The sequence below is a fragment of the Equus asinus genome, chromosome 9, assembly GCF_041296235.1.
Source record: "Equus asinus isolate D_3611 breed Donkey chromosome 9, EquAss-T2T_v2, whole genome shotgun sequence".
Taxonomy (NCBI): Eukaryota; Metazoa; Chordata; class Mammalia; order Perissodactyla; family Equidae; genus Equus; species Equus asinus.
The window spans coordinates 30,008,220-30,033,586 of record NC_091798.1 but is presented as its reverse complement, the minus strand read 5'-3'; the positions used below and the strand labels follow the sequence as shown (position 1 = coordinate 30,033,586).

Here is a 25,367-nt window from a genome sequence, read left to right as displayed (position 1 = left end):
TTAAATTGAGATAAACGGGATATTGAGCATGTATTTTATCACGTGGAATACAGCAGACGTGGCACGGTTCTGGAGCCAAACTGTCTCTGAGACTTACCGCAAATGGCCTTGATAGTAGAAAAGGTGGCATCACGTGGGACCCTGAAGCTATCATGGCAGCTTCCCGATTTCACACAAGATGTCCCGATTCAAGCACAGTGATGCCGTTCTGGAACTAGTAAATGTAGCTAATCCAGCAGCTCAGACTGAGGCATGTTTACATTCGTAATAAGCGATGATTCCTGACTGGACAAGCAGCTCCTTGGGCAGCCCGACTTGAGAATAACTCTGTAAGCCACCTGACATGGTGTAATATATCTTTTTATTCAAATTGTCTAGAGTAGAATCTGTTCTGTATCAGAATACTGGCCAATATGAACCCCCAAAGAGAATACACAGAACACACAATAGCTTTTAACGGCTATTTTTTAAAATAAGTAAGTAATTGTGTTGAATAATTGATCCTGATGACAGGTTTCCCATTGTGATTCTTTTCACTCCGTTATTTTCTGCTTCCTTCTATCCCTCATCTGTTGCCTTGTCATTCAGAGGAAAGGTGAGAGCAGACTATACATTCAGCTGTAAGATCTGCAAGGAAATGTTCTTCTGAAACGCAACATCTCATTTCTAATTTGCTTTGATTCTTCAAACTTTCCCCTCTTGTCTTGACTTTTCCTATGCAACTTATCACTCCCTTGTACTCTCAATGCCCTCAAGTCTCTAGCCAGGGACGCTCAGCATCCTCTCCTCTCCACTAGGCCTGGTTAACCCTGTTCACCCACCAGCTACTGTCCTGCATCTTGTATCCACCTGTCAGAGTAGCAGTCACCATTGCAGGGCCCTATGCTAAAACTCTTGCAGAACACTCAGTACCATCTGGTGCCACTGGGTCCTTGGAACTGAATGCAAGCTTCCGGAAAGCAAAAAACTTTTTATCGTTGATGAAAATAGGGCTTGGTGTGTATTTGTGGAATGACTGAATCTTTATGTACTTTATGTACTGATGTGGAACAATCGCCAAGATCTGCCAAGTGAGAAAAAGATGCAGTAGAGTGTGCTACCAATTTTGCACAGAAGGTGTGGGGGGGCGAGTACACCCACACGTGTTTATATATGGCTCAAGTCTGGAAGGCTCCTCTTCTGCTCAGGGTACACTTGGCTCAACAGTTTCTACTCCGTTCTGGCTCTTTAAGAATTGGTCCATTTTTGGAACCAACATCTCCCCTTTCAAACAAGGTCTCTAAGGCCTTGGTCTGCTTTGGACGACTGAGGCAGCTTACTGCAGCAATGGGCAGCAGGGAAAAGACCCAACTCCAGGACTAGTATCTCACCTCTCCTTATCCTCTTCCCGCTAGCAAAGTCAGTTTGCAGACCACAGGCTCATCCTCTGTCCCATGTCAGGGGCTGAATCAACCCCTTTTGTGTTTATCTACATTGTCTGAAGCAATATATCTTTGAAATACCGGCTTGTTTATCACTGTATCTGTGACCTTGAGTCAGTCTCCCATCCTGGTCAAACACTGACAGGAGGAAAGAATCAAATATCCCTGAGGGGTGGCCACTACATGGAGGAGAGAAGACTAGAGTCAAAACAGCTTACATGAAGACAATTTATTAACAGAAAACAATTTGAGGAGTCCTGTTCACAGACGGCGACCACGGCGACCCCCTTTCCTGCGGGTGCTATCAGAGGGGATGGGGGTGACATCCTCTGTGGGGAGGAAGAGAAAACATCATTGCCTGGAGCTGGATGGGAAGGCCTTTATGCCTCCCTAGGCCAGTGGTCTAACAGATCGACAGCAGATGCCGCTGCTCCCCAGATGAGTCTTTGGTACCTAACAGATGGATATGCAGCTGCCCCACTGGCTGTTTCCTCAAAACTTGATTTTCACTTCTGAACTTACTTCTCCAAAGGGAAAACTGAGGCTCAGAGGGGACACAACCTCCATAGGATGCCAGAGGCAGACGACAAATCCAGGTTTCTGACACCTAGCCCACTGACTCTCTAGTGGGTAAGTCCTTGGAAACAGGGCAAGTGAAGACTATCTCCTTTTCAAATAGGTAAAAGGTTGAAAATATTCTGAAAAAACATGTTGCTGCCAAGTGCACAGAAACAATAGGATAGGGCTAACACGTCCTCTTCCTTTGAGCTGAAAGGGGCCAGATCACACGTGAGGGCACTGGTGCTACACAAAGGTAGGGCTTGCTGTGATTTCCAACTATGGGAGCCGCAGCTCCCCACGTTCACTTTTGGTTGTCACAATGACTGGCAGGTCCTACTGATACTTAGGAAGGAAGGACCACAGATGCCGAGTGTCCTATGATGCAGGAGACAGGCCACACAAAATGCCAATAGTATTAACTCCTTCAAGAAACATTGGACAGGAAGGCTAACTCCTCTCCTGTTAGTGCTATCAGCTACTGTCTCAAGCCCTGCACCAGGCAGTGTGGGACACAGATTCAGAAATGAAACTGTGCTGTCCCAATGCAGAAGGGAAGGACAACACTCACATCAAGGTAACAGGGGTGTCCAGGGAGAGACTTTAAGTCACACGGTGCCTCTTGCAGTCCCCACCAACAATCCTGACTGCCAACAGTGCCCAGACCAGGCCCTGTTTCCACTGGGTACATCACATGCTTTCTGGGGTCAACGCTTCAAAGCAGATCCAAGTGCTAGCTAGAGGGGGACACTTACCAATCCGCCCGATCTTCATTCCAGAGCGGGCAAGGGCTCTGAGGGCTGACTGGGCCCCAGGCCCAGGGGTCTTGGTCCTAGGAAATGAAGGTCTACATTAAGAAAAGCCTTTGGCCAAGTCATCAGGGCTTCTTTCTAAATCCCACAACCCTCTAGTTCAGGATCTGCAAGCTTTCCATAAAGGGCCAGACAGTAAATATTTTTGGCTTAGCGGGGCATTTATGGTTTTTGTTGCATACTTTCAAAAATTTAATTAAATTTTATTTATTTATTTTTTGAGGAAGATTAGCCCTGAGCTAACATCTGTGCCCATCTTCCTCTACTTTATATGTGGGACGCCTATCACAGCATGGGGTGCCAAGCAGGGCCATGTCCGCACCCAGGATCTGAACTGGTGAACCCTGGGCCGCCGAGAAGCGGAACGTGCGAACTTAACCGCTGCGCCACCAGGCCGGCCCCAGCATGCCTTTTTTTTTTTTTAATGTAAAAATTATTCGCAGCCCACTGACAGTATAAAAACAAGTGGCAGGCCAGATTTGGCCCATGGGGGATAATTTGTACCCTGCTCTGCCTGCAGCCTTTTAAAGCACTGTCTCTTCCTGACACATCCTATGAGTCTAAGCCTTTTTTAGTGATCTGTCCATTTCCAACTGCTCCATTCACCTAAGACCAAGACACTACCATCTCTCCACTGGACCACTTTAACAACTTCCTCTCTGATCTGGTCCCCACATAGCAGTCATCTTTAAAAACCCTACTCTCAGTAGGTCACTACTATCAAAAAAGGTTTTATCCCTCACACTCCCTCAAAGTTCAAATCCTTACTGTGTCCTTCAAGACCCACAAGGACCTCGCTCCTGCCTATTTCTGATGACACCTGTTGTCACTCTTTCCTGCAGATGTGACAACTTCACTCCCACCCGAGACCTTTTCTTTGTAGTTGTCTCTGGCTGGAATACTCTCTCCTCGTCCTTCCTTTACTGGACTCCTGGCACAACATCTAGATTTTAGTTTAAATTAAAGTGTAATTTAACCAACTAAAGTGTAATTTAACTAATTTTACTAACTCCATCCTTGACACCATACTTTTGCGTTCCAGAACTTGCCACAAACAGAAATCACATGCTCCTGTGCTTATGGGGCTTAAAGTCTGACTCTCCCACCAGCCTATGTACCACACAAGAGGGCAAGCACCTTTTCTCAACATTCTCTTCCACTATGTAGAACACAGCACCCGGTATACAGTGGGTGCTCATTATACACAGCAAGTTGGAGAAGAGGGGAGCAGTGCAGGAATCAGTTATTAAATATGTGCACACATCTAAGATGTCCTGTGCAAAGTCACAAAAGAAAAACCAAGCCTAAATCCACGTGTTCTGGCACCCAAGCCCAATGATCTCACACCCAGCCCCTGGCTGACCCACCTGTTTCCTCCCGTGGCCCGGAGTTTGATGTGGAGGGCAGTGATGCCCAGCTCCTTGCACCTCTGGGCCACATCCTGGGCAGCCAACATGGCAGCATATGGAGAGGATTCATCTCGGTCGGCCTTCACCTTCATCCCACCAGTCACACGGCAGATGGTTTCCCTGGGACAAAAGCAGACGGTCATTTCTCATCCAATAAGGATTCTGAGTGCTTATATGTTTGAATGAGGAAAGAGCGCCACACTCAGGGATGGCAGAGGATGAAGGTCAACTTGAGTGTGCATCCTTTCTGACAAGACTGCCATGGGCTCTGCCTTCATGGGGTTCAAAGATCCAAGATAGCTAAACTTGGTATTGACACATTATATTTACTTTGCATTTAATCCACCCAATTACTCCATGAGGAAGGCACTGTTAACCTCATTTTACATACAAGGGAAACCAAAACTTGGAATCTGAGTGACTTCACACAAGTCACAAAAACTTGCTGATGGCAGCCAGAACCTGCACCAAGGGTGGACTTCCAGTCCACAACTGCCCCTACAAAGTACCAAGAGATCGAGGATTCAACGATCGCCACACTCTAAAGCCATAAAGGCACAGATGTGCCTTTTCCTCTTTCTTAAGTCCAGTGCCTGGGAAATTATAGTATGTGTGGACCAAACAACCAAGCACATTCCCCTATCTAAACATTCTTTTAAATTCTTTTTAAAGAACACCTTAAATGACCACCCAGTTGCGGGGTCATTTTTCCCCCAGCCCCTTGGCGTTCTGCCTCTCCACCCAGGTACTCACTTGCCGGAAAGATCGGTGACGTGGACAAAAGTGTCATTGAAGGATGCAAAGATGTGGCAGACACCAAATACATTTTCTCCTTCAGCCACCTGAGGTCCAAGGCTGATGACCTGTTCTTCCTTCTTTTCCTTTCCCTTGCGAGGTGCCATTTCTGAGACGAGGAAAAGAACCCCAATGTTAACAACAGACACGGATTTCCAGAATTCCTCTCCCCGCACTATTAAAGGAAACCCCACATTTGCTCCTCTGTGTCCTGTCTCCCTCCACCCAGGACTGTGCTATACTCTCATCTCTGCCTCACTAAAACCCACTTCTCCCTGCACTTAGGGGATTTCAATTGATGGCTAAAAAGCAAAGTACCCTGAGAGGTAACCCTTCTCCTAAACCTTTGTACCAAAGCACAGCTCACAGCACCCACAGGATAGAAGCTGAGGGTTCTAGCAGCAGACCACAAGCGTTCCTCAAATGTTTACCCAGTGGGGCTCAGAAATATGAGAAACACACTGGCTAAAGTCTCTGTAGATCTGGGCAAATCAACTCTTTGGGCCATATTGTCCCAAATACATAAGCTGACAAATTTTGGATGATTTGTTTAGGGTAACATAGCAAGTCAGTCACAGAGCAGAGATCAGAACCAGATCAGGGGATTCTCAGTCTATACCTCACGATAATTCCAATGTCAGGAGTTCTGGGTTTCCTGGCCCCCACGCACCATTTAGAGGTTAGGCTCACAGAAGCCGGAAAAGACCACAGCCCCGAAGGCTGGTAGAAAGCCAATAACCCAAGCATGCATTGGTGAGAGCTGAAGACGCTTGGAGGGGTGAGGAGCCCACTGCCTGAATTCTGCACCAACGCCTCAGCTTAGAATTCAAGGCTCCCTTACCAACACACCCCTCTGGCTTCATCTCTTACTATTTCTGTGCCCCACCAGATGCCTCCAAAAGCCAGTTTAAATGCTACCTCCCATCCTCTGGCAATTCATCTCCTGCCACCCTTCCACAACTGTTTAAAACCAAACTCTTAAGCTTTTACCAGAACTAAATATTAGAGGCACTAAAACATGTCCCTTCAGAAGGCTAATAGAAAAGACCTAGCCCAGAAACTCAAGGTGCCTGTGAAACCCAGTAATTCCCATCTGACATACCACGCAGTCTAAGAGCAGCCATAGTGTCACAGGACCCAGAGAAAGGAGACAGGGACAGCTGGAATGCAGGCGAGCATGAGAATCTGGAAGGCTGGGAGACGACTGCCTTCTGCCAAAGCCCCAGGCCTCCTCACCCTCCCAAGACTCAAGAATCAGAACGATTTCCTAACACTTTCAGAAGACACTAGAACCAAGAAGGGCTCAGATGAAGCCAGGATGTACCCTTCCAGATGGAGAAGACAGAGACAGCAGAACCTCACCCGGTTCATGAAGACAGTGGCAAAACCAAACCTGAAACCAAAGAATCCTGACTCCCAGCCCAGCACTCTCTACGCTGGCCCATAAGGGACCACCACTCCAGACCTGGACAGTCCGTGTCCCTCGATCCAGCCTGTGCCTTCCCTACAGAATGTTTAGTTAGTGTCTGATCACGGTAAGCACTGAGTGTCGCCCCTGGGTGTACAAAGCTCACTGTTCCTACCCTCAAATCAGACCCAATGGGTGAGAAGAGCAAGGAAAGTGCCAAGGGAACTCACAGGGGAGCAGCTCCACGTTCTGCCTGGAGGAGGCCAGAAAGGCTCCAGGAGAGCTGAATTAAGCAGCATGACTATCAGTTCCTGCACGGTGGGCACTGGGAACGCCGATGCCCATTTGCAGTCTCCCACCGCGCGCCACCCCGAGGGGCAGGTGAGAACGGTCAGCCGGAGGTGTACAAGCGCACGGCAGGTGCTCAGTGGACACTGACGTGCAGTCTCTCCCCCAGTTTCTGGCTTTGACAAGCCTGCCCCGAGCGCCCAGAATCTGCAACGTGCCCGACTTTGCCATCGCCCCGACTGAGGAAGCACCCGACACAGGGCCGCTTCTCCTGCACGGCCCCGTGGAATCCTCACTACGCCCCATGGGATCCACGATTCCCATCTTCCCGACGAGGAAATAAACTGGAGACTAGGCGCCTGGCCTGCGACCGCCCAGGAAGACGCTGGCGGGACAGAGGCGGGAGCCCCCATCACACTCAGAGCCCCGCTCCTCCCCAACCACGACGTGCTTACACGCAGCGGCGGTCCCAGCGCGGGGCCAGGGCCTTCGAGCTACACCCGCGCTCGTCCCCACTTCACAGGTTCCTCCCTGGAGCGAGACCGCCGCCTTCAGACCAGGCGCAAACTTGAGTCTCGGTCCGCCGGTCGCGCCGCTCTCGCCCGACACCTGGCTCGGCCTCCGCGGAAAGACCCCAGTCCCACGACCCCGGCCCCGCTGAGCGCCCCCTGACGCAGGATGCCACCCGATTGTCCTCGCCAAGGCCTCCTACCTGCACGTCTTCTCCAAGCTCCGCCACCGGAAAGAGAGAGGAGAGGGAGGGGCGATGGGTCACGTCCGTGTCTCCGGAAGTGTATTTCTGAGGTCACGGGCCGAAGCCGGCTCCCCGAAGACGCCGCCTTTAGTGTTTCCAAGGAGATTAAGACTCGCCTTGCGGAAAGACGGTTGACTGGAGGGAGTGCCAAAGGAGGTAAGGGGCCCGGTGTCGCTGCGAGCAGGTCGGCCTCTGAGACTGCACGAAGCAGCTCTGCCTGCGGGATGAGGCGGGCCTGTATTCTAAGATGGAGGCGGCCGCGGCTAGACGGACTTCCGCCATCCTGACCCCGGGCCTAGTCAGCCTGAAGGCCGCAGCGCACTTCGTGGCGTGGAGGGGAATAACAACAACAGCACGGTAATCACCGACTTTCGCCTACCATGTACTGGGCCAAGTAAGAATAAATTATTCGATACTTGTTATTATATACCAGCCTGGGCTAAGCGATTTGTATGCATTGTTTCATTTAATTCTCACAAAGTTATCAAAGAGATGCTGTTTTAATTTCTCTTTTACAGATAAGGGATGTTAACTGAGATCACACCTTTTTAAAAAAAATATATTTATTTATTTTTTTTGCTAAGGAAGATTGGCCCTGAGCTAACGTCTATGCCAGTCTTCCTCTATTTTGTATGAAGGTCACTGCCATAGCATGGCTTGATGAATGGTGTAGGTCTGCACCCAGGAACCGAACCAGGACCAACTGGGCTGCCGAAGGAGAGCATGCAGAACTTAATCACTAGGCCACCAGGCCTACTCCCACCCCTTTTTTAAAAATTGAGGTCTAATTGACATATAACCTATTAGTTTCAGGTGTACAATATAATGATTCAATATTTGTATATATGATGAAATGATCACCACAATAAGTCCAGTTAACATCCATCACTATATATAGTTTAAAATAACCTTTTCGGGGCCAGCCCCATGGCCAAGTGGTTAAGTTCACCCACTCCGCTGCGGCGGCCCAGGGTTTCGCTGGTTCAGATCCTGGGCACAGACATGGCACCGCTCATCAGGCCATGTTGAGGCGGCATCCCACATGCCACAACCAGGAGGACCTGCAACTAAGATATATGACTATGTACCAGGGGTATTTGGGGGGATAAAGCAGGAAAAACAAAAACCTTTTCTTCCTGTGGGGAGGATTTTTAATATCTCCTCTAGATCACACATGGGTGACCTACTTGGAATTCTGACTTCAAAGCCTGTTATGTTTAATAGCTACTTTCATCTATCCCTCTAATAGCAATATTGAAGGCTCTTGAAGGATTGGGAGAATACAGATGGAGATATGAGGAAGGGCTAAGAAGTAGGTCGTATATATATGTGTGTATATGTATAGATCTATATATGTGTGTGTATACGCATACATTGCATATGTAAACCCAGTGTAATGGGTTATATATATTGCGTGTATATATATAATTTTTGGGACAAAATGAGGATTATGCAGAATAGCATATAGCCCTTTATGCACTGGAATTGATACCACTGAAAAACTTCAGCTCAGTTTAGGGAAGAACTTTTTAAAACAAAGTGTAGTGCCCCTTTCCCCTTTACAAAACTAATTAACTACAGAAAACCCATAAAATAGAAACATGCGGAAAGGAGAACAAAAAAATAAAGAGAAGCAACAGTTTTACCCACTACTGTTAACACCTTGGTGTATGTCCTTCCCAGACATCATGTATGCAGATACATTCAGAAGAGGCACTTCCTTTTTTAAGAAAAAAAAAATAACCTTGAAATATTTTTCCTTGGTGTTTAAAAAAAATCCATGCTCATTGTAAACAATCCACACAATACATAAAAATATGTAGAAAAAAGTAAAAATCATCTCTAAATTCTTTCTGCTAGAGGTACCACCATTATTAAATTGGAGCATCATTCCACAAATAACTTTCTGTACCTACGTCTATACTTATATCTTTATTATATAATAAGCAATCTAATGTAAATGAAATTGTATTCTATATGGAATTTGGTAACTTTTTTTCCACTCAACATTGTGGATCATCCCAGAACAACTAGTAGAGATCTATAGCATTTTTTAAACAAATATTTTAAATATTATTTATTATTTTGAATGTTAAATGCATCCACAAAAATAAAAAATTACAGTTACCAAAGAATATACAAGAAAAGCCCAACCCTCCCCCCTCCCCTCTTTCCCCAGAAACACAATCCTCTTCCTTGCAAGCGACCAGGAATACCTGTGTTGCATCATTTTTAACTACAACATGTAGAGCTGTACCATTATTTATTTAACCAGTTCTCTACTGTTGGACATTTAGGTTATTTCCACAATTTGCAAATATAAACAAAAATTGTCAAGAACACTCTTGTGCTGTTCTTTCCTCAGGGTAAATTGCCAGCAGTCAAAAGGAATATGTATTTTACGTTTTGACCTATGTTGCTAAACTGCCCTCTAGAAAGTTCCTATCAATTTTTACTTCTGCTAAACTGAGAAACTAAGTATATCTCCATGTTGTGTTTTATTTCTTCCATGGTTAGTAGGATCAGACATCTCTTTATGGATTGTTTTGAGCATTTGTGTCTCTTCTGTGAATTGTCTCTTTATATTCTTTGAAAGAGAGGGCTTTTGTGTTCTTGAGTAGTGAGTTCCCCAGTTGAGGAGGTATGTTAGCAGAGGCTGGAGTACTGTGGAGTGAGTTCCTGCTTTGGATGGAGTTATGTTAAACAAACAAACCTCTAAACCTCGGGGAGGGAGGGCTTCAGGAAGGGAGCAGGGCTTGATTGCACAGCTGCAGGCAGCCCTCTCACTCACCTCAGGACAAGTTTTTCCACAGGAAACTCTTATCTTCCTTTCAGAAACCATCAAGGTCACTGCTTTCAAACTCCACTTTGATTATTTAATCAACATGTTTATTATTTCAACAAATAGTTCTTAGTTGTGGGTTCTTGGGCAAAAATTGTAACCTCTCTGGGCTCTAGTTTCTTCATCTGTAAAATGGGATAATAACAGTACTTTTAAAAATATATATCGAAACATATACCTTTATTGGGCACTTACTCAGTGCTCAGCTCTGAGCTACAATAATAATGGCATTTATCTCAGACTTGAAAATAGAGTTGGAATTAGCTAGATGAAGGCAGGAAGAATAGTCTGGGCAGGGAGAACAGTATATGCAAAGGTCCTGAGGTGGGAAGGCACTTGGAGCATTCAAGGAATGAAAAACATGGCCTGTATAGCTGGGATGTTGTGTATGAGGGAAGAGGGATGAGGGATCAAGCTGGAGGAATGGCAGGAGCCACTTTCTGCAGGCTCTTACCTCCCTGTTGCCTTGTCTGTTTTCCCCATCCCACTCCACCCCATGCACTGTCAACACTGTGAGCACAGGGAACATGTTCACCATCACTTCTCATCGTTTATTCATTGATTCAATAAATACTTATTGAGGGGGCCAGCTCCGTGGCCGAGTGGTTAAGTTTGCGTGCTCCACTGCAGCGGCCCAGGGTTTGGATCCTTGGCACGGACATGGCACCGCTCGTCAGGCCACGTTGAGGTGGCGTCCCACATCCCACAACCAGAAGGACCTGCAACTAAGATATACAACTGTGTACAGGGGGGGTTTGGGGAGATAAAGCAGGAAAAAAAAAAAAAAGGAAGATTGGCAACAGTTGTTAGCCCAGGTGCCAATCTTTAAAAATAAATAAATACTTATTGAGCACTTAGTATGTATCTTGCACTGTTTTAGATCCTTGGGCTACGTCATGACAGACAATGATCCCTTCTCTCTTGGGGTTTACATTCTGGCAGGAAGGGCAGACATATTATCTAAGTAGATTTTCTATTATGTTGGAGGGTGGTTAGTAATACGGAAAGAAGAAAAAGTTGAGCAGTGTACAGGGTATGGGGGTGTTCTGAGGAAAGGCCTGGGGCAGGTGGCGGAGTTAAGTAGAGAGGGCAGCGTAGCCTTGCTGAGGAGAGATCTGAGCATGTGGGAGGGAGGAAAGGGAGCAAGCCTTGCCAGTATCTAAGGGAAGATTAGTACAGGCAGAGGGAATACCATGTGCAAAGGTCTAAAGGTGGAAGCAGCACTGCCCCTTTGTAGGAAGAGCAAGGAGGCCAGTGTGGCTGGAGTGGAGTGAGTGAGGGGAGGCGAGTGGGTGACGAGGAGATGTCACGATCAGTGGTAACGGGTGGTGGGGGCAGATCACTAGGCCTTTTAGGTCCTTGTAAGAACTTTGGCTTTTACTCTGAGTGGAGCCATTGGAGGGTCTGAACAGAGGAGTGACTGAATCTGACTTATGTTCTCAAAGGGTCAGTGAGGATGCTCTGTGGGGAACAGACTCTCAGTGGGGGTAAAAGATATTGGTAGCTGAGATCAAGGTGGTATCAGTGGGGTAGAAAGAAGTGGTCCACATTTGATTGTATTTTGAAAGTAGATCCAATAAGATTTCCTGATAGATAAGACATGGAGCGTGAGGGAAAGAGAGTTACCATAGATGACTCACTCCAGCACCTCTGGTTGGAGTAATTGGAAGGATGGAGTTGCCATCATCTGGGATAAGGAAGGCTGAGGGTGCAGCAGGTTGTGGGGGGAGATCAGATGTTCAGTCTCAGGCCTGAGTTTGCGATATTTATTACGTATCCAAGTAGAGATGTTGAGGAAGTTTTTGGGATAGATGAGTCTGGAATTGAGAGGATCTGGGCTGGAGGTGTCAATTTGGGAGTCTTCAGCATCTAGATGGTATTTAAAATCATGAGACTGCTTGTGACCACCAAGAGGCTGAGTGTAAATAGAGACGAGATCCAAGGATGGAGCGTCAGGAGCGTGGGGATGAGAGCAGGAGATAGCCAAGGAAAAAGAAGAGGGAGCAGAGAGACGGGAGGAACACCAGGAGAGGGGCATCCAGGAGGCCAAGGGAGGAAAGAGAAGCAAGAAGAAGGGCATGGGCAGCTGTGTCCGTGTGCTGAGAGGTTGAGTGAGATGAGCCCTGAGGATGACCACTGATGGAGCACCTCAGAGGGCATTGGGGCCTTGACAAGAGTAGTGGCAGTGTGTGTGCCAGGTGGGAGTGCAAAAGCTGGAATGGAGGAGATTGAAGAGAGAGAGAAGGAAGTATAGACAGCTCTTGGGTTTGCTGTGCAGGTGTGCAAAGGGGCAGAAGAATGAGGAAGTGGGATCAAGAGGTTCTATTGTTTTCTTGTTTTAAGATTGCATCAATAACAGATATTTGTACACTGATGGGAATGGTCTAGTTGAGAGTGAAAAATTGATGATGAAGCCGTGTCCTTAAGTCAGTGGGAGGTGACCAGCTCTAGCTCACAGGTGGAGGAATCTGCTTTAGATGGGCGTGGATAGTACATCTGCACACCGGGAGAAGGAAGATGCTGGAGGGTGAGCATACCTGGGAACGGGAGCTTGGGAAGTTGTCAGCAGGGCAGGAGGAAGCCAGCAGCTGTGAGGCAGCACGGCGAGGGTGGGGGAGGGTAGGGCAGGGAGGGATATTGAAGATTGGAGGTGAGAGGAGGTTTGAAATGGTCACCGAGGTCAAGGGGAATCGAGGGTGATTCTGGGGCAGCATTAAGGGTCCACTTGAGGTTAGGGGCTGGTGTTTTCTCCAGCTGTGCTCAGCTGCATGGATGCAGGCATTCGATGGGCAGAGTGTTGGATTTAACCAGGGTTGTGGTTTTGCTAAGAGAAGACAACTTGAGAGAGGAGCAGGGGAATCAAGGCGAGTGCACGGGAACGATGCTCAGGACTGAGCGTGGCATTCACACTGGATCTCTGAGGTAGTGAGGACGTCAGGGGGTGAGGGACAGCATGAAGGTGCCAGGAACAATGGATTTGAGGTCCTGATGGGGCAAGGGATGCTGAAGTCAGGGTACTGCTGCTACTTTGAGCTGGCAGTCAGGCACTAGGGGGCATGAGATTGAGATGATGGTTTGGGGAGGAGTTACAGGTATTGGTAACAAGCATGCGAGTGAGTGGCCAAGATGGGCTGGGGGACAAGATCACTAGATAGGAGCAGGTCAGGGGACCAGAGGCCAGGGTGATGGCAGTATCGTCTCTGTGAATATCGAAATGACCAAGAACTACAACAGGAACAAACTGATTGGGAGTGACACTGAGTCCATGGTAAAGCCCTCAAGGATGGGAGGGTGTGACCCAGGGGTTGGGCGATGTCTGCACTGAGGTGGAGTCCGTGGGTGCTAGGGTGCAGAGACAAGATACAAAACTGGCGTCTTTTGGCGGGTTGGGGCAGCGAATGGCCTGAAAGGGACAATGAGGAGCAGGGAGGACAACATACTCACATCCTGTGGTTTCTCCCTCCCTTTCTCCACCTTCTCTCAGTTCCACAGGCTGTGGAAGACAAGGGAGAAGCCACTGGAGGCCTGCAGGGGGATACAGTGTCCTCAGGGACAGTCAGCTTTCCTAGGACAAGACAGGAGTATTCAGAGAAAGGGCTGGGTTGGAGAAGATTCTGCTGCAGATGTTCTGGGATTCCTGAGGGCAGCAGAAGGCTTGGAGGTGATAGGAGGAGTCTGAGGGGGGGACTGAGGAGTGGCTGCCCAGGGCCCCACAGGGACCAGAGCCCTGGAGACAAGGGAGGCCCTGGTTCGGGGTGGGTGAAAGGCAGCCTGGGATTAGAGACTGAACCCTGTAGTTGCCCGATGAATAATAGGCAACAATAGTCCTTACACTGCACGCTTACAACGTGCCAGACCCTGTACTAAGTGAGTTGCATCTATCGTCTCATCGAATCCTCTCAACTCGATGAGGTAGACATGGTTGTTCCCCCCCTTTTACAGCTGAGGAAACAAGTAAGCGGTCAGCAGCCATGGTGGTGGTCCTGGGCTCCGAGCCCAGGCAGTCTGACTCCAGAACCCCAATACTTTCCATCTCGGATCCAGGCATTCTCGAAATATCTGTTGAGTGGATGAATGAAGAGCAGGGACTCGGCCTTGAGAAAGCAGAATGTAAGCCCTTTCCTGGACCCTCAAGCCCAGATTGGAAGGCCCCATACTTCCCATTCTTAGCAACAGTTCATATTTAGTTTGCCCATGGGCTCCATCTTCTCCCACTGGAGGGAAGTTTTGCAAAAGCGAGCAAGGGGAGGATGGGGAGAAGCAGCTGTGGCCCAGAGAGGGTGAGTTAGTTCACCACAGATGCACAACAGGAGTCAGAGACTAACTGCAGCCCAGTGGGCCCTGGGGCTTGGAGGTAGGTCCCAACCTGAAGCAGCACCCTGCATCCTTCCTGGAAACACCCAGTGTCTGTCCACCGCAGGCTGTGACCTGCCTGCTTCTGATTTTCACAGGACTTATCCACCGTCTGAGTGTATGAGCCCTGGACCCTCTTAGCAGTTAGCATGCAGAGGGGTCATTGCAAGGCCTACTGTCAAGGTCTTTATCTAATGGGGCATACAGGCAAGAAACATGGCCCATGTGGAGGAGGTTTAGGAACAGGCTGAGGGGGCCTGTGGGACACTGGAGCACAGCTCCAGCCTGGTCAGGGGCTCTGGGGAGGTGCTATTTAAGCAGAGGCCCAGAGCGGGAGTAGGCTCAGCCAGGACAGGGAGAAGAGGCTGGGGGAGAATTCCTAGGCTGAGGAAACAGCCTGTGGGAAGGTCTCCAGTCAAAGGAAAACTTGGATCATTCAGGATCTCCCATGGAGCAGTCCCGTGTGGCTGGAGGGCAGCGAAGGGTGAGAAGTGAGCTTAAAGATTGGGGGGGGTAGGCCTGTGGGGGTTAAGGGTTGGGACTTTATGCTGGTGGGGGAGAGGCTAAGACCCTGATGGGCAGCCTCTTGGTTTGTTCCTGGGCCCAGCTCTGCTGCATGAGGACGGTCAGGGCACGGTCCCAGGGAGCTGCCCCACCCACCCTGAGTGGGCCAGAGGGGCTGGAATGCCTGCTCTCACCTAGGTGTCCACTAGATGGCGGCTGACCTCCATGCTTCTAGGGGAAGGATGGCCTGGGCTGAGGCTGGCACGCAGGAGTGCAGGGGGCCGGGGAGTTAGGGAGGGGCTTTGAAGTTTCTGAACCCAGAAGTCGGCTGGGAAGTGTGAGTGCAAGTGTGAGTGTGTGTGAGTCTGCACTTTAATCAGGACATCCACGTGGGACATGGTTGGGTTGTGGCCTTGGTGTACATTCTCCCTTTGTCCTCATCACACCCCCAGGAGCTCAGATAGTATCTTCATTTCCAAGAGGGGAAGCTGAGGCAGGAGAAGGTCAGGGAGGTGCCCAGGGTCACTCAGCTGGTTCATAGTGTAGTAGGTAGACAGAGATTGCTGCCGGGACTCCCAGATCCAGACCCGGGCCTCACTTTGCCACACGGCAGGACCAACTTGCGAAAGACCTGCTCTGAGTCACCCCAAAGGGAAGAACAGGACCCAGTGGGTTGGTGGTACAGGATATGGATTCTGGGACCATGCACTGAGCATCCTCACTGAGCAGAGCTGGGCCCAGGAACAAACCGAGAGGCTGCCCATCAGGGTCTTAGCCTCTCACCCACCAGCATCAAGTCCCAACCCTCATTTATTCATTTGTTCAGCACATTTGTTGAGCACCTACTATGTGCCAGCCCCTTTGCTAGGCACTGGTGAGCAATAAAGTACTGGATACCATAGACATGAAGGCACAATCTAGTGGAGGGGACAGCCAGACATTATACAAATAACCTGGCCAACAGCTTTATCGTTAGAGGTTGTGGTAAGTGCTGGGAAGGAAACAGGCAGACCCGAGAAGGTGTAACCTGTAAGGAGTGGGCTCACTCTTTTAGAGGGGGCAGGGACGGGACTCTGAGGAAGAGACCTGGAGGGTGAGAAGGTGCAGTCATGAGGAGAGCTGGAGGAACAGCATTTGGGCAGAGGGAACAGCTTGTGCAAAAGCTGCCCAGGCAGAGAGGAGCCTGAGGGACTGCACGAGGGCGGGGGGACCTAGAAGAGGGGACAGAGGTGAGGTCATCTAGGAGACCAGGCATCTGGTGGGCCCTGGTGAGGAGTGTGCATTATATTCTACATCCCGTGGGCAGGCAGTGAAGAGCTTTAAGCAGGATGTGGCGTGTTCCGATTTGTGTATTTCGAAGTCCCCTCTGGCTTTGTTTGGAGAATCAGGAGAAGATGGTCATGCAGGTGAGAGATGGTGGTAGCTCAGAGCACAATGGCAACTGGGAAGATGGAGGACAACACCCAGATTTGAGAGAGGCTTCGCAAGTAGACTCTGTAGGATTTTCAGATGGATTGGATGCACGGGTGATTCCAGGTTCTAGAACTGAGCAATGGGGGGACGGTGGGGCCATTTACCAAGGTGGAGAAGTCTGGGACCAAGGTGGAGGAGGTCATAACTTGAGTGGGGGGTGGGAATCAAGCTTAGGCCGTTGGAGGGGGCTTAGGGTTGGGCACAGGGGGTGAAGGGGAGCACTTGTGTGGTGACAGACAAGAAATAATATACAACTTTTTAATGTACAACTTAAATAACAACGCAGTGATGTAATTCAATAAAAAAATTTTTTTAAAAGCTTAGGCCCTGTTATCTTTGGAGCCACCCATGTGACATCCTGGTAGAAAGATGGAGCAGACAGTTGGGGCTCATTGGAAAAGTTGGGGCTGCCTACAGAACTTCAGGAGCCTCTCGATTGTTCTTAATGTCAAGGGAGTGGATGAGATCATGCAGCCCACAGTCCAGGTGGCTCAATAATGGGAGGTAGTGAGGGCCCCATCACTGCAGGTGTGCAGGTGAGCCTGGCTGATGTCAGTCATGGCTGCTAGAGAGGGGAGGCCTCCTTGAGGGAGGTGGAATGAAATGGCCTCTGAGGATGCCAGAGACCCGGTCTCTGGGTGGCCCTGGGGCTATGTGGAGGAGCTGGATGTGCTGATTGTCTCTTTGTCTGGCTAGATCCTCCTTCCCAGTGGCACTTCCCCCACTGCCATCTGGCAGGGCCCAGAGACACAGACCCTGGGGTGGGGTTGGGGGGGCCAGCCTCAGGGATGGGGCTGTAATTTCAGCTGGGGGCAGGGCTCCTGGGTTTCAGTGCCACCTGGTGTGAGGTTCCTCTTTCTGGCACCTCCCCCATAACTATCTCTGCTGACAGCCCCACCCCCCCAACTGCAGCTACTCAGCATCTCTGAAGGCCAGGCCCAGGGAGCAGCTAGCTGCTGTGTTCCCACGTGGAAAGGCATTGAGTCAGGTGGCACAGCATGGAGGGGGGTAATTGGAGGGGCTGCCAAGTTTAATTAGTGGTTGTGAAGCCCTGGAACCTGCATCTGAGAGGCCCCCCAGACTTTCATCTTCAAAACTTCCCCACCAGCCCGGATGAAAGGGCCAGGGAGGGGCCCGGTATTAATGGTAATTATTAGTTTCGCTAATAAAGAGAAGAAACGGGATTATCACAAAACCCAACTTGTTCTCCCGTCTTTGTCTACCTCTTCTCTCCTTTCTCCAGCTCTGTCTCCTTTTTCCTTCTCCTCTCTCTTTCTCATGTTTTTTCTCCAGGCCTCTCCACTGCCATCTGTCCTTGTTTCAAGGTCAGGACCCGTCTGCATCTCTGGGTCTCTTCAGCTCTCTGTACTGAGATGTCTGGGGTACCAGGATATAGAGGAACCCTATGCTCATCTGAGTTGTAGAGGAAGGGTGGAAGGAGATGGGGGGAGGGTGTGCATGTTGGGGTGTCTGTGTTCATTCATTCATTCATCCACTGTTTTACAAATAGTTATTGAACACCTACCCTGTGCCTAGCACTGAGTTGGGCCCTGGGGATTCAGTGCTGAACAGGACAGACATGGGCCCTGCCCTTGGGGGACATTCAATCAGTGGAGAGGGACAATAAACAGTAAACTGACCAGTGCACATGAGGTCATGGATTGTGATGCACACTAGGAAGGGTTAAAGGACAGATATGATGGAGAGCTATGTGGGTGGCCACATTAGACTGGGGGACCAGGGAAGCCTCCTTTTGTTTTCATGAGGAAGATTGGCCCTGGGCTAACATCTGTTGCCAATCTTCCTCTTTTTTTTTTTCCTTCTCCCCAGTATCCCAGTACCTAGTTGTATATCCTAGTTTCAAGTTGTTCTAGTTCTTCAGTGTGGGACGCCGCCACAGCATGGCTTGATGAGCGGTGTGTAGGTCCACGCCCAGGATGTGAACCAGCGAACCCCAGGCCACTGAAGTGGAGCACACGAGCTTAACCACTCAGTCGTGAGGCCGGCCCCCAGGGAAGCCTCCCTGAGGAGGCCTTTGGGCTGAGACCTGAATGATGGGAAGGACCCAGTTATGAGAGAAGATTGGGAAAGGGGTCTGCGGCAGGGGCAAAAGCCCTGAGCCAGGAAAGAGCTTGGAATAGGTGAGGATGTGAAAGGAGGATAAGGTGGCAGGAGGGGAGAGCTAGAGGGGGAAGGGGCGAGCTGAGCCAGGGCAGGCAGCGTGCCACCTGTGCACTCGCAGCAGCCTATGCCTGGTGGAATGCTCTGCTGTCACTGTCTTGAAATTCTTCATTTTCGAACGAGGGGTTCTGCGTTTTCACTTTGCCCTGGCTCCATACGTTATGTAGCTATCCCTAGTTGGGAAGGTCGGCAAAAGAAGTGAGTGTGTGTGTAGAATGTGAGGGCTGCTTGGTGGGTGTCTGGTGCAAGAAGGAAGGAAGGGTTCTGTGCTCACACGTGTGTGAGCTCGTCTGTGAGGCTGTCACGGGGCCACACTGGCCTAGACAGGGGCTGCCGCTCCGTGTGGAGGGCTCACACACAGATGTGGCCCCAACATGCCCAGCGTCCGGCAGCGCCTGCTGCGTTTCCCCGGGCCTGCTGCCTGTGGGGCTTTCAGGAGCTGTGTGCACCATGCCTGAAGCAGCACCACAAATAGGGGTGAGGCCAGGCTCGGTCCAGGCCTGGCTTTGGGACACAGGGTGACTCTTCCACCCAGGTGGAGGTGACCCTGTTTTGCCTATAAGACCTGAGACTTTGGAACCAGACAGACTTGAGTTCAAATCTGACTTTGACAGTCTGACTAGAGGATGTGAATAACTGGACTTTGGGTAGGTGGTTTGCTTCTCTGAGCCTCAGTTTCCTCCTCTGTAAAATGGGGGGCATTGCTTCTTAGAATTGTTGAGATGGTTAAATGAGGTAATCAGAGGAAAGCTCTTGGCAGAGCCAGTGCTTGGTAAATATTTGCAATAATAATAGTTATTTTTATCATACAATCTCTGGAGACTTGGGTAAACATTTGCTTCAGCCTCTAAATGTCTGCATAGTCATAACACGTCACTTAATCTTCCTGGGCCTCAGTTTCCTCTTCCGTTAAAGAGGGGTGATAGCACTCTGGCCCATCTCTAACCAGGGTGGCAAGACGCTCCCACACGATCACTGTGGTGCTTCTCTGTAAACTGAGGTGCACATGTGAGTTGTTGGCACATTCTCGCCCCCCATCTCCGCCATCTGGGGCAGGTTTTCTCCAAATCTGCCCACCCAGAGAGAAAAGCACCCCTGGGTTCTCGGCAGTACATGGAACACAGGCTGGATTTCCAGCCCTGAGTTGTTGCCCTTGCGCTAAAAAGTCTGCCTGGGAGGGAAGCTCAAGTTCAAGGTCCACGGCTGGGCAAGGAAGAGGAAGATCAAGAAGCAGGGCAGGGGTGGGGGAGGATGAGCTGAGGGAGGACAAAGGAGCTGGAGCCCAAATCCCCGGTGGCCTTGCTTCCTGCTTCCCCCTGGGCAGGAAGCAGCAGAAAGCCATGAGAATTAGTCTCTGACAAAGGGCCCGGGCAACACTCTCTCGAGCCCCCACTTCATCTCCCACATACACCCCCAAAGGCTGATTTGCAGGAGCCTTCAAAACTCATGGCAAGCCTTGAGCAGCACCAGCACCAGCCTGGGAAGGGGAGCCCCTCCCCCACAGCAGTCCTGGCCAGAGGAACCTGGAAGGGAGCGCTCAGAGGGCCCTTGGCCATCCTCGGCCATCCTTGGCCGTCCTGGAGGGAAGACCATGAGCTCTGGGGACAGGATGGCTGGGTCCACATCTAGGTGCGGCCACCAACCAGCAATGTGACTGTGGGCCTACTTAGCCTCCCGTGCCTCAGTTTCCTCATCTAGAACACGAGTGTAGTCGTCACACCTTCTCAAAGAGCTGCTGGGAGAGCTACACGCTCTAAGGTTCGTGGCAGAGCCTGACTCATAGTGAGTGCTTTAGAAAGGTCAGTTGTTAAATTCTTTAAAAAATGAGGCCACCCACCAAGTTGTAACAGATCTATCAGATCTCCTGATAGACTAAGTTCAAAGCCTTCCTCTATATTTTGCTATATTTTTGGCTGGCAGCAATCATTCATTCATTTATTTATTCAATAAATATTTATGGAGCATATTTATGGTAGCAAAGGATGGCAGATGGGGGCCCCAGGACTGATTGGTTCCTAGAAGGGCACTTGAGAGAGAACTAACATTTATTCAGCACTAACTATGGGCTTACTTTATGTACACTCAGATTCCCGCTACCCTGGAGATGGGTATTAGCCAGTACAGAGGAGGCCAGGTGAAGTCACGGACACGAGATCACACCGCTGCTAAGAAGCAGTGCTGGGACTCAAACCCAGGCCTGCCTCCCTCCAAAGTTCGAGCTTTTCCAAATCTAGATTCCAGGTCTACCTTCCTGTTGCCCCACCCCCTTTTGGCAGCGCCAGATCCCTAGAGGCCAAAGGTCAGGCTGTTTTCTGTTGCCTTCTGTGGCAGGATCTTTGTCATTTCCTCTCTGGTTCTCCTGACCATGCGAAACAACCTTGGGGCTTTCCCCTGGAGGGGAAACCCAGCCTGGAAGCAGCCCAGCCTGGAAAATCTGTCTCCCGGCGAGTCCTGATGTTTGTCTCCTTGGCTGCAGAGCATCGGCTGCCTGGGAGCAGGGCAAGGTGGGGGGCTCCCTGGATGGGTGCTGAACCAATGATTCCCCAGGGGCCTGGACCCAGCCTCCCTCTGGCTCTGTAGCCTGAGACAGGTTGTAGCCCCACCCTGGGCCTCAGTTTCCCCATCTGTCAAAAGTGGAACAGTAACAAAACTCCAGCACCAGGCCCCCTGCTGGCATTTGTGCTGGGAGTTTATGTGCTATGGCAAGTCTTCGTGTCCACCTTTCCTCTTGGGCTCCCATGGGGATAAAAATGGGACTGTGGAGGACTTGGAAAAGGAATGCAGAGCTGGATAACAGCTGATCATTGTCGACTGACACCCTCCTCGTCCAGCCCCAGCTTCTGCCTCATGCAGACTCCTGCCTGTGCTCACGCTCCCATTACCCAGACCCTCTGTAGCAACTGTGGCCCTGGGGCAAGGAGAAGCCTGGGGCAAGGTTGGAACCAGGCAGTCTCTGAGCCAAGAAGTCACCCACCTGGATATAATACCTGTGGGGCTTCCCGAAGCCTCGCTGACATCCTGCTATGCTGGATTTGTGCCTTGACTTTCTCAGCAGGCAGAGGTGGGAGGGAGAGTTTGGGAGTAGGAAGAGGAGACCCCTGGGTAACCAGGAGACATCCTTATGGCAGAGCACAACACTCATCTTTTGCTTAGGTTGGGAAACCCCTTTGGCTCTTGGGCCTCAGTTTCCCCATCTGCACCATTCAAGGCATACATCACATGACCTCAGAGAGCCCTTCTGGCTCTCCTAGCCCCAGATGGTGGGTCTCTGACTTTTGCCCTCCTCAGGGGTCCAGGCTCCAGCTTTGAGCAAATGGAGACCAGTTCCACCCTCAGGGGATTCCATCTGGGGTTTCAACCACGCTCCCCAGCTCCATCTGCTGCAGCCGCCCCCAGATGCTCTCCAGAGTGGACAGAAACAGAGGGAGGGAGGCATGAGCATGCCCTCTCCCCAGGAGGACTCCAAGGCAGGAGTCTCACTTCTGGGCTTGTGCGCTTGGATGGAGAGGTGATGAGCTGGAGGGATGGCGGGCGAGGCAGCTCCACATGGAGAGGCCAGGGCCCTGGGCACATGGGCACGCCCACCCCCCCTTCCACCAGATGGTGGGGGCTGCTGAGGGGAGAGTTCCTTGCTCCCTCACTCCCCAGGGGCTCTGTGGGGGCCTGGACTTCTTTCCACACAAAGGATATGTGGGGAGAAGCCTTATCCACAAGCAGACTTGAGGCAGACTTGGGGAAACATTTTAATCTGATGGAATCACAGTTGTAGCCTTAGAACCTTAGTATGCTGCAGAATTCTAGAATCTCAGAGGCATAGCATCCTAGAATTTTAGAAAAGTGAATCATAGACTTTAGGTTTCTAAACTGTGCTGTCCAATACTATAGCCACTAGCCACGTGTGGCTGTTGAGCACTTGAAATGTGACTCATCTGTCACATTTGAGATGTGCTGTAAGTGTAAAAACCACAGTGGACTTTGAAGATTTAGTACAAGAGAGAGAAGTTAAAACATCTCATTAATAATTTCTTTATATTAAATTACATATCAAAATGATAACATTTTGGGTATATTGGGTTAAATACAATATATTACTAAAAATTCATTTCATGTTCCTTTTTACTGTTTTAAACATGGCTACTAGAAAATTTAAAATTTTGTGTATGGCTTGCATTATATTTCTAATGGACAGAGCTGTTCTAGAACCTAAGAATCATAATATTTAAAATCTCAGAATCATGAAATTGTGGCATTTCAGAACCTTAAAGTGACAGAATTTTATTTTATTTTATTTATTTATTTTTTCTCCCCAAATCCCCCCAGTACCTTGTTGCATATTTTAGTTGTGGGTCCCTCCAGTTGTGGCATGTGGAACGCTGCCTCAGCGTGGCCTTGCCATGTCCATGCACAGGATCTGAACTGGCGAAACCCTGGGCCACCGAAGTGGAGCACATGAACCTAACCACTCCGCCACAGGGCTGGCCCCTAAAGTGGCAGAATTTTAGAATCAGATTTCCAGATCCTTACATCGCTGACTTTGAATCTTAGACACTAACTCTTAGAGCCTGGAAGGATCTGAGAACAGTCCTGGTCCTTCTCCCACCCTCTGTCTCACCCTGATGGTGCTGACCAGCCTCTGCTGACCTCCTCCCTTTGCCCAGTGGAGAGCTCACCACTGCCACAGCTGCTGGGCTTTTTGACTGGTTAGAGTTTCTACATGTAGGGTGGGATCTGCTCCCTGCAGCCTCTTCTACCCTCATGGTTGCTTCCCAGAGCACCTTCCAGGGTCTCCCAGAACAAATCTGCATCCTCCTTCCCAGGAAAGGCGAGTCTGGTCCTGCCCCTCCCTCTCCCAGGCCATTGTCCTACAGGCTGCAGGGCCTACCTCGATACCTGTTCCTACAAGTGGGCTTCAGGGACCCTCCAGCAGGGACCCCCAGCTCCAGATGGCCCTCTCTGCTTCCCCATCCTGAGCAGAACTGTTCCTTGGACCCCAGTAATGGAGCGGGGCTCCTTCCTGCCTGTCCCAATTTGTAGATTATTCTGTCTGTCCATCTGGGTAACTGGCCTGCACTTCATGGTCTCTAGGCCCTGCCCTGTTCCCAACTCCAGGAAGCTGTGTGATGGGAGACTACAGGTGCTAGGACATAGGGTGATATGAGAATCAGGAGCTTAATTGAGTGCCCCAAATCTGCTTGAAAAATGCTTTGCTCCATTTTAAGAGACTCTGAGGAGGAAGAAGGAAGAAGCTTTCTCACCAACAGAGTCAGGAATTCCAAGGTGGTACTAAGTGGCAATGACTCACTCAGAGGGCCTCAGCAATTCAGAGGAGGAAGACCAGAGGTCAGTCAGGGAAGGCTTCCTGGAGGAAATGGGACTGGAGCTGGGACTTGAAGGCAAGGGGAGGTTGGAGTTGTGAAGAGGTAGAGGTGAGGGCATTCTGGGCAGAAGGGATGCTGGGCACATGTGGTCTGTACCTAGGCCTTGAGGGTCCCAGGCTGCCTGGAGTAGAGAGGTCAGAGGATGGTAGCGCTGTGAGGATGGGTCAGCTGGCTCAGGGCAGCCTTGGAGTTAGCATCTGGGGGGTCTGTGTCTACGATAGAGAGGAGAAACCCCAACGAGGTATAGGGGAGTGTAGGATAAAATAATAGTAACAATTATAGCTATGCCAGGCATGGTGTTAAGTGGCTTCCTAATATCTCATTTAATCTTCTCAACAACCTATGAGGTAAGTACCATTATCCCCATTCTACAAATAAACATTTGAAGCCAAGTTAAGTGACAGTAAGTGAGGGCTGACCTTGGATTCCAACACAAGACAGTCTGGCTCCAAAGCTCTTAAGCAGTGGATGGAGGTGGGTTGGGCGAGAAGGGAGGTGGGAGGGCGTGCATGGTGTGTGCAGCATATGAGTGAATGAGTGGACTGGGCTGCCTGTGTGGGGAGGGCATCCCTGCTGTTTCCCCCACTCTCCCCTCCCCCAGCCCCACTCCATCTCAGGACAGACCCAGCCCAGACAGGTTGTGAAGAGGGGGCCTTGGAATGATAAGAATTTCCATGCCTGTTGGAGCAGATAGCCCCAGACAAGAGTCTGGCCACCAGGTCAGTTCCTGAGCCAACTTCCCACCAGGGTCAACACTGCCCACTCTTCTTGCTGCCACATCTCCAAGGGCCCAGGAATGGTGTCTAGACTTGACCCTGGGAGTCCTTGCCTTGCTGGTGCCACCTTCTTCTCAGCGTCTGACGCACACACAGCCAGGCAATGGGGAACAGTGAGAGGCAGGGGCCTGCCCAGGCCGTCCTAGCTCTGCTGCGTCACTGGTGATGGGGGCAGGCCCCTGTTCCTCCCTGGGCCTCAGTTTCTCTATTTCTGTAAGGTGGTGGATTGGATTAGTTCAGGAATCGTAAACTAAGATGCCAAGGGGGCCCAGGAGGATACTGCAGATGAACAAGGTGGGCTGGGTGTGTGTGTATGGAGTGGTGGGGACCGAGGAGAACTGGACAGCAACCCCCAGACCTGGGAACCTCGACCATCCCTCCCCACTTCACTTGAGAGGGGGGCTTTCTGGATCTC

General features: G+C 50.2%; 2 protein-coding genes across 2 annotated transcripts in view; one reads left to right on the top strand and one right to left on the bottom strand.

Annotated features, from left to right (window-relative positions):
- Nucleotides 1-1,635: 1,635 nt before the first annotated feature.
- Nucleotides 1,636-7,537, bottom strand: RPS14 (ribosomal protein S14). Its single transcript, XM_014852636.3, has 5 exons — nucleotides 7,404-7,537; nucleotides 4,954-5,104; nucleotides 4,159-4,320; nucleotides 2,735-2,811; nucleotides 1,636-1,750 (listed from the first exon to the last, which is right to left on the bottom strand). Exons 2-5 carry the CDS (start codon nucleotides 5,100-5,102, stop codon nucleotides 1,683-1,685), a joined length of 456 nt encoding a protein of 151 aa, XP_014708122.1. The 5' UTR covers nucleotides 5,103-5,104; nucleotides 7,404-7,537; the 3' UTR covers nucleotides 1,636-1,682.
- The window catches only part of NDST1 (N-deacetylase and N-sulfotransferase 1), an 84,454-nt gene continuing 66,564 nt past the window's right edge, over nucleotides 7,478-25,367 (top strand). Inside the window, exon 1 of the mRNA XM_070518058.1 lies at nucleotides 7,478-7,601. The gene's annotated coding sequence lies outside the window, so the exon portion shown is untranslated. The remainder of the gene's footprint in view (nucleotides 7,602-25,367) is intronic.

Bases quoted from the DNA above. Each gene is read 5' to 3' on its own strand.
- RPS14 (XM_014852636.3), bottom strand. From the start codon at position 5,102: ATGGCACCTCGCAAGGGAAAGGAAAAGAAGGAAGAACAGGTCATCAGC. The intron at 4,321-4,953 runs GTGAGTACCTGG...CTTTTGTCCCAG, and splicing joins GTCACCGATCTTTCCGGCAA to GGAAACCATCTGCCGTGTGA. The intron at 2,812-4,158 runs GTGGGTCAGCCA...TTCATTTCCTAG, and splicing joins CGGGCCACGGGAGGAAACAG to GACCAAGACCCCTGGGCCTG.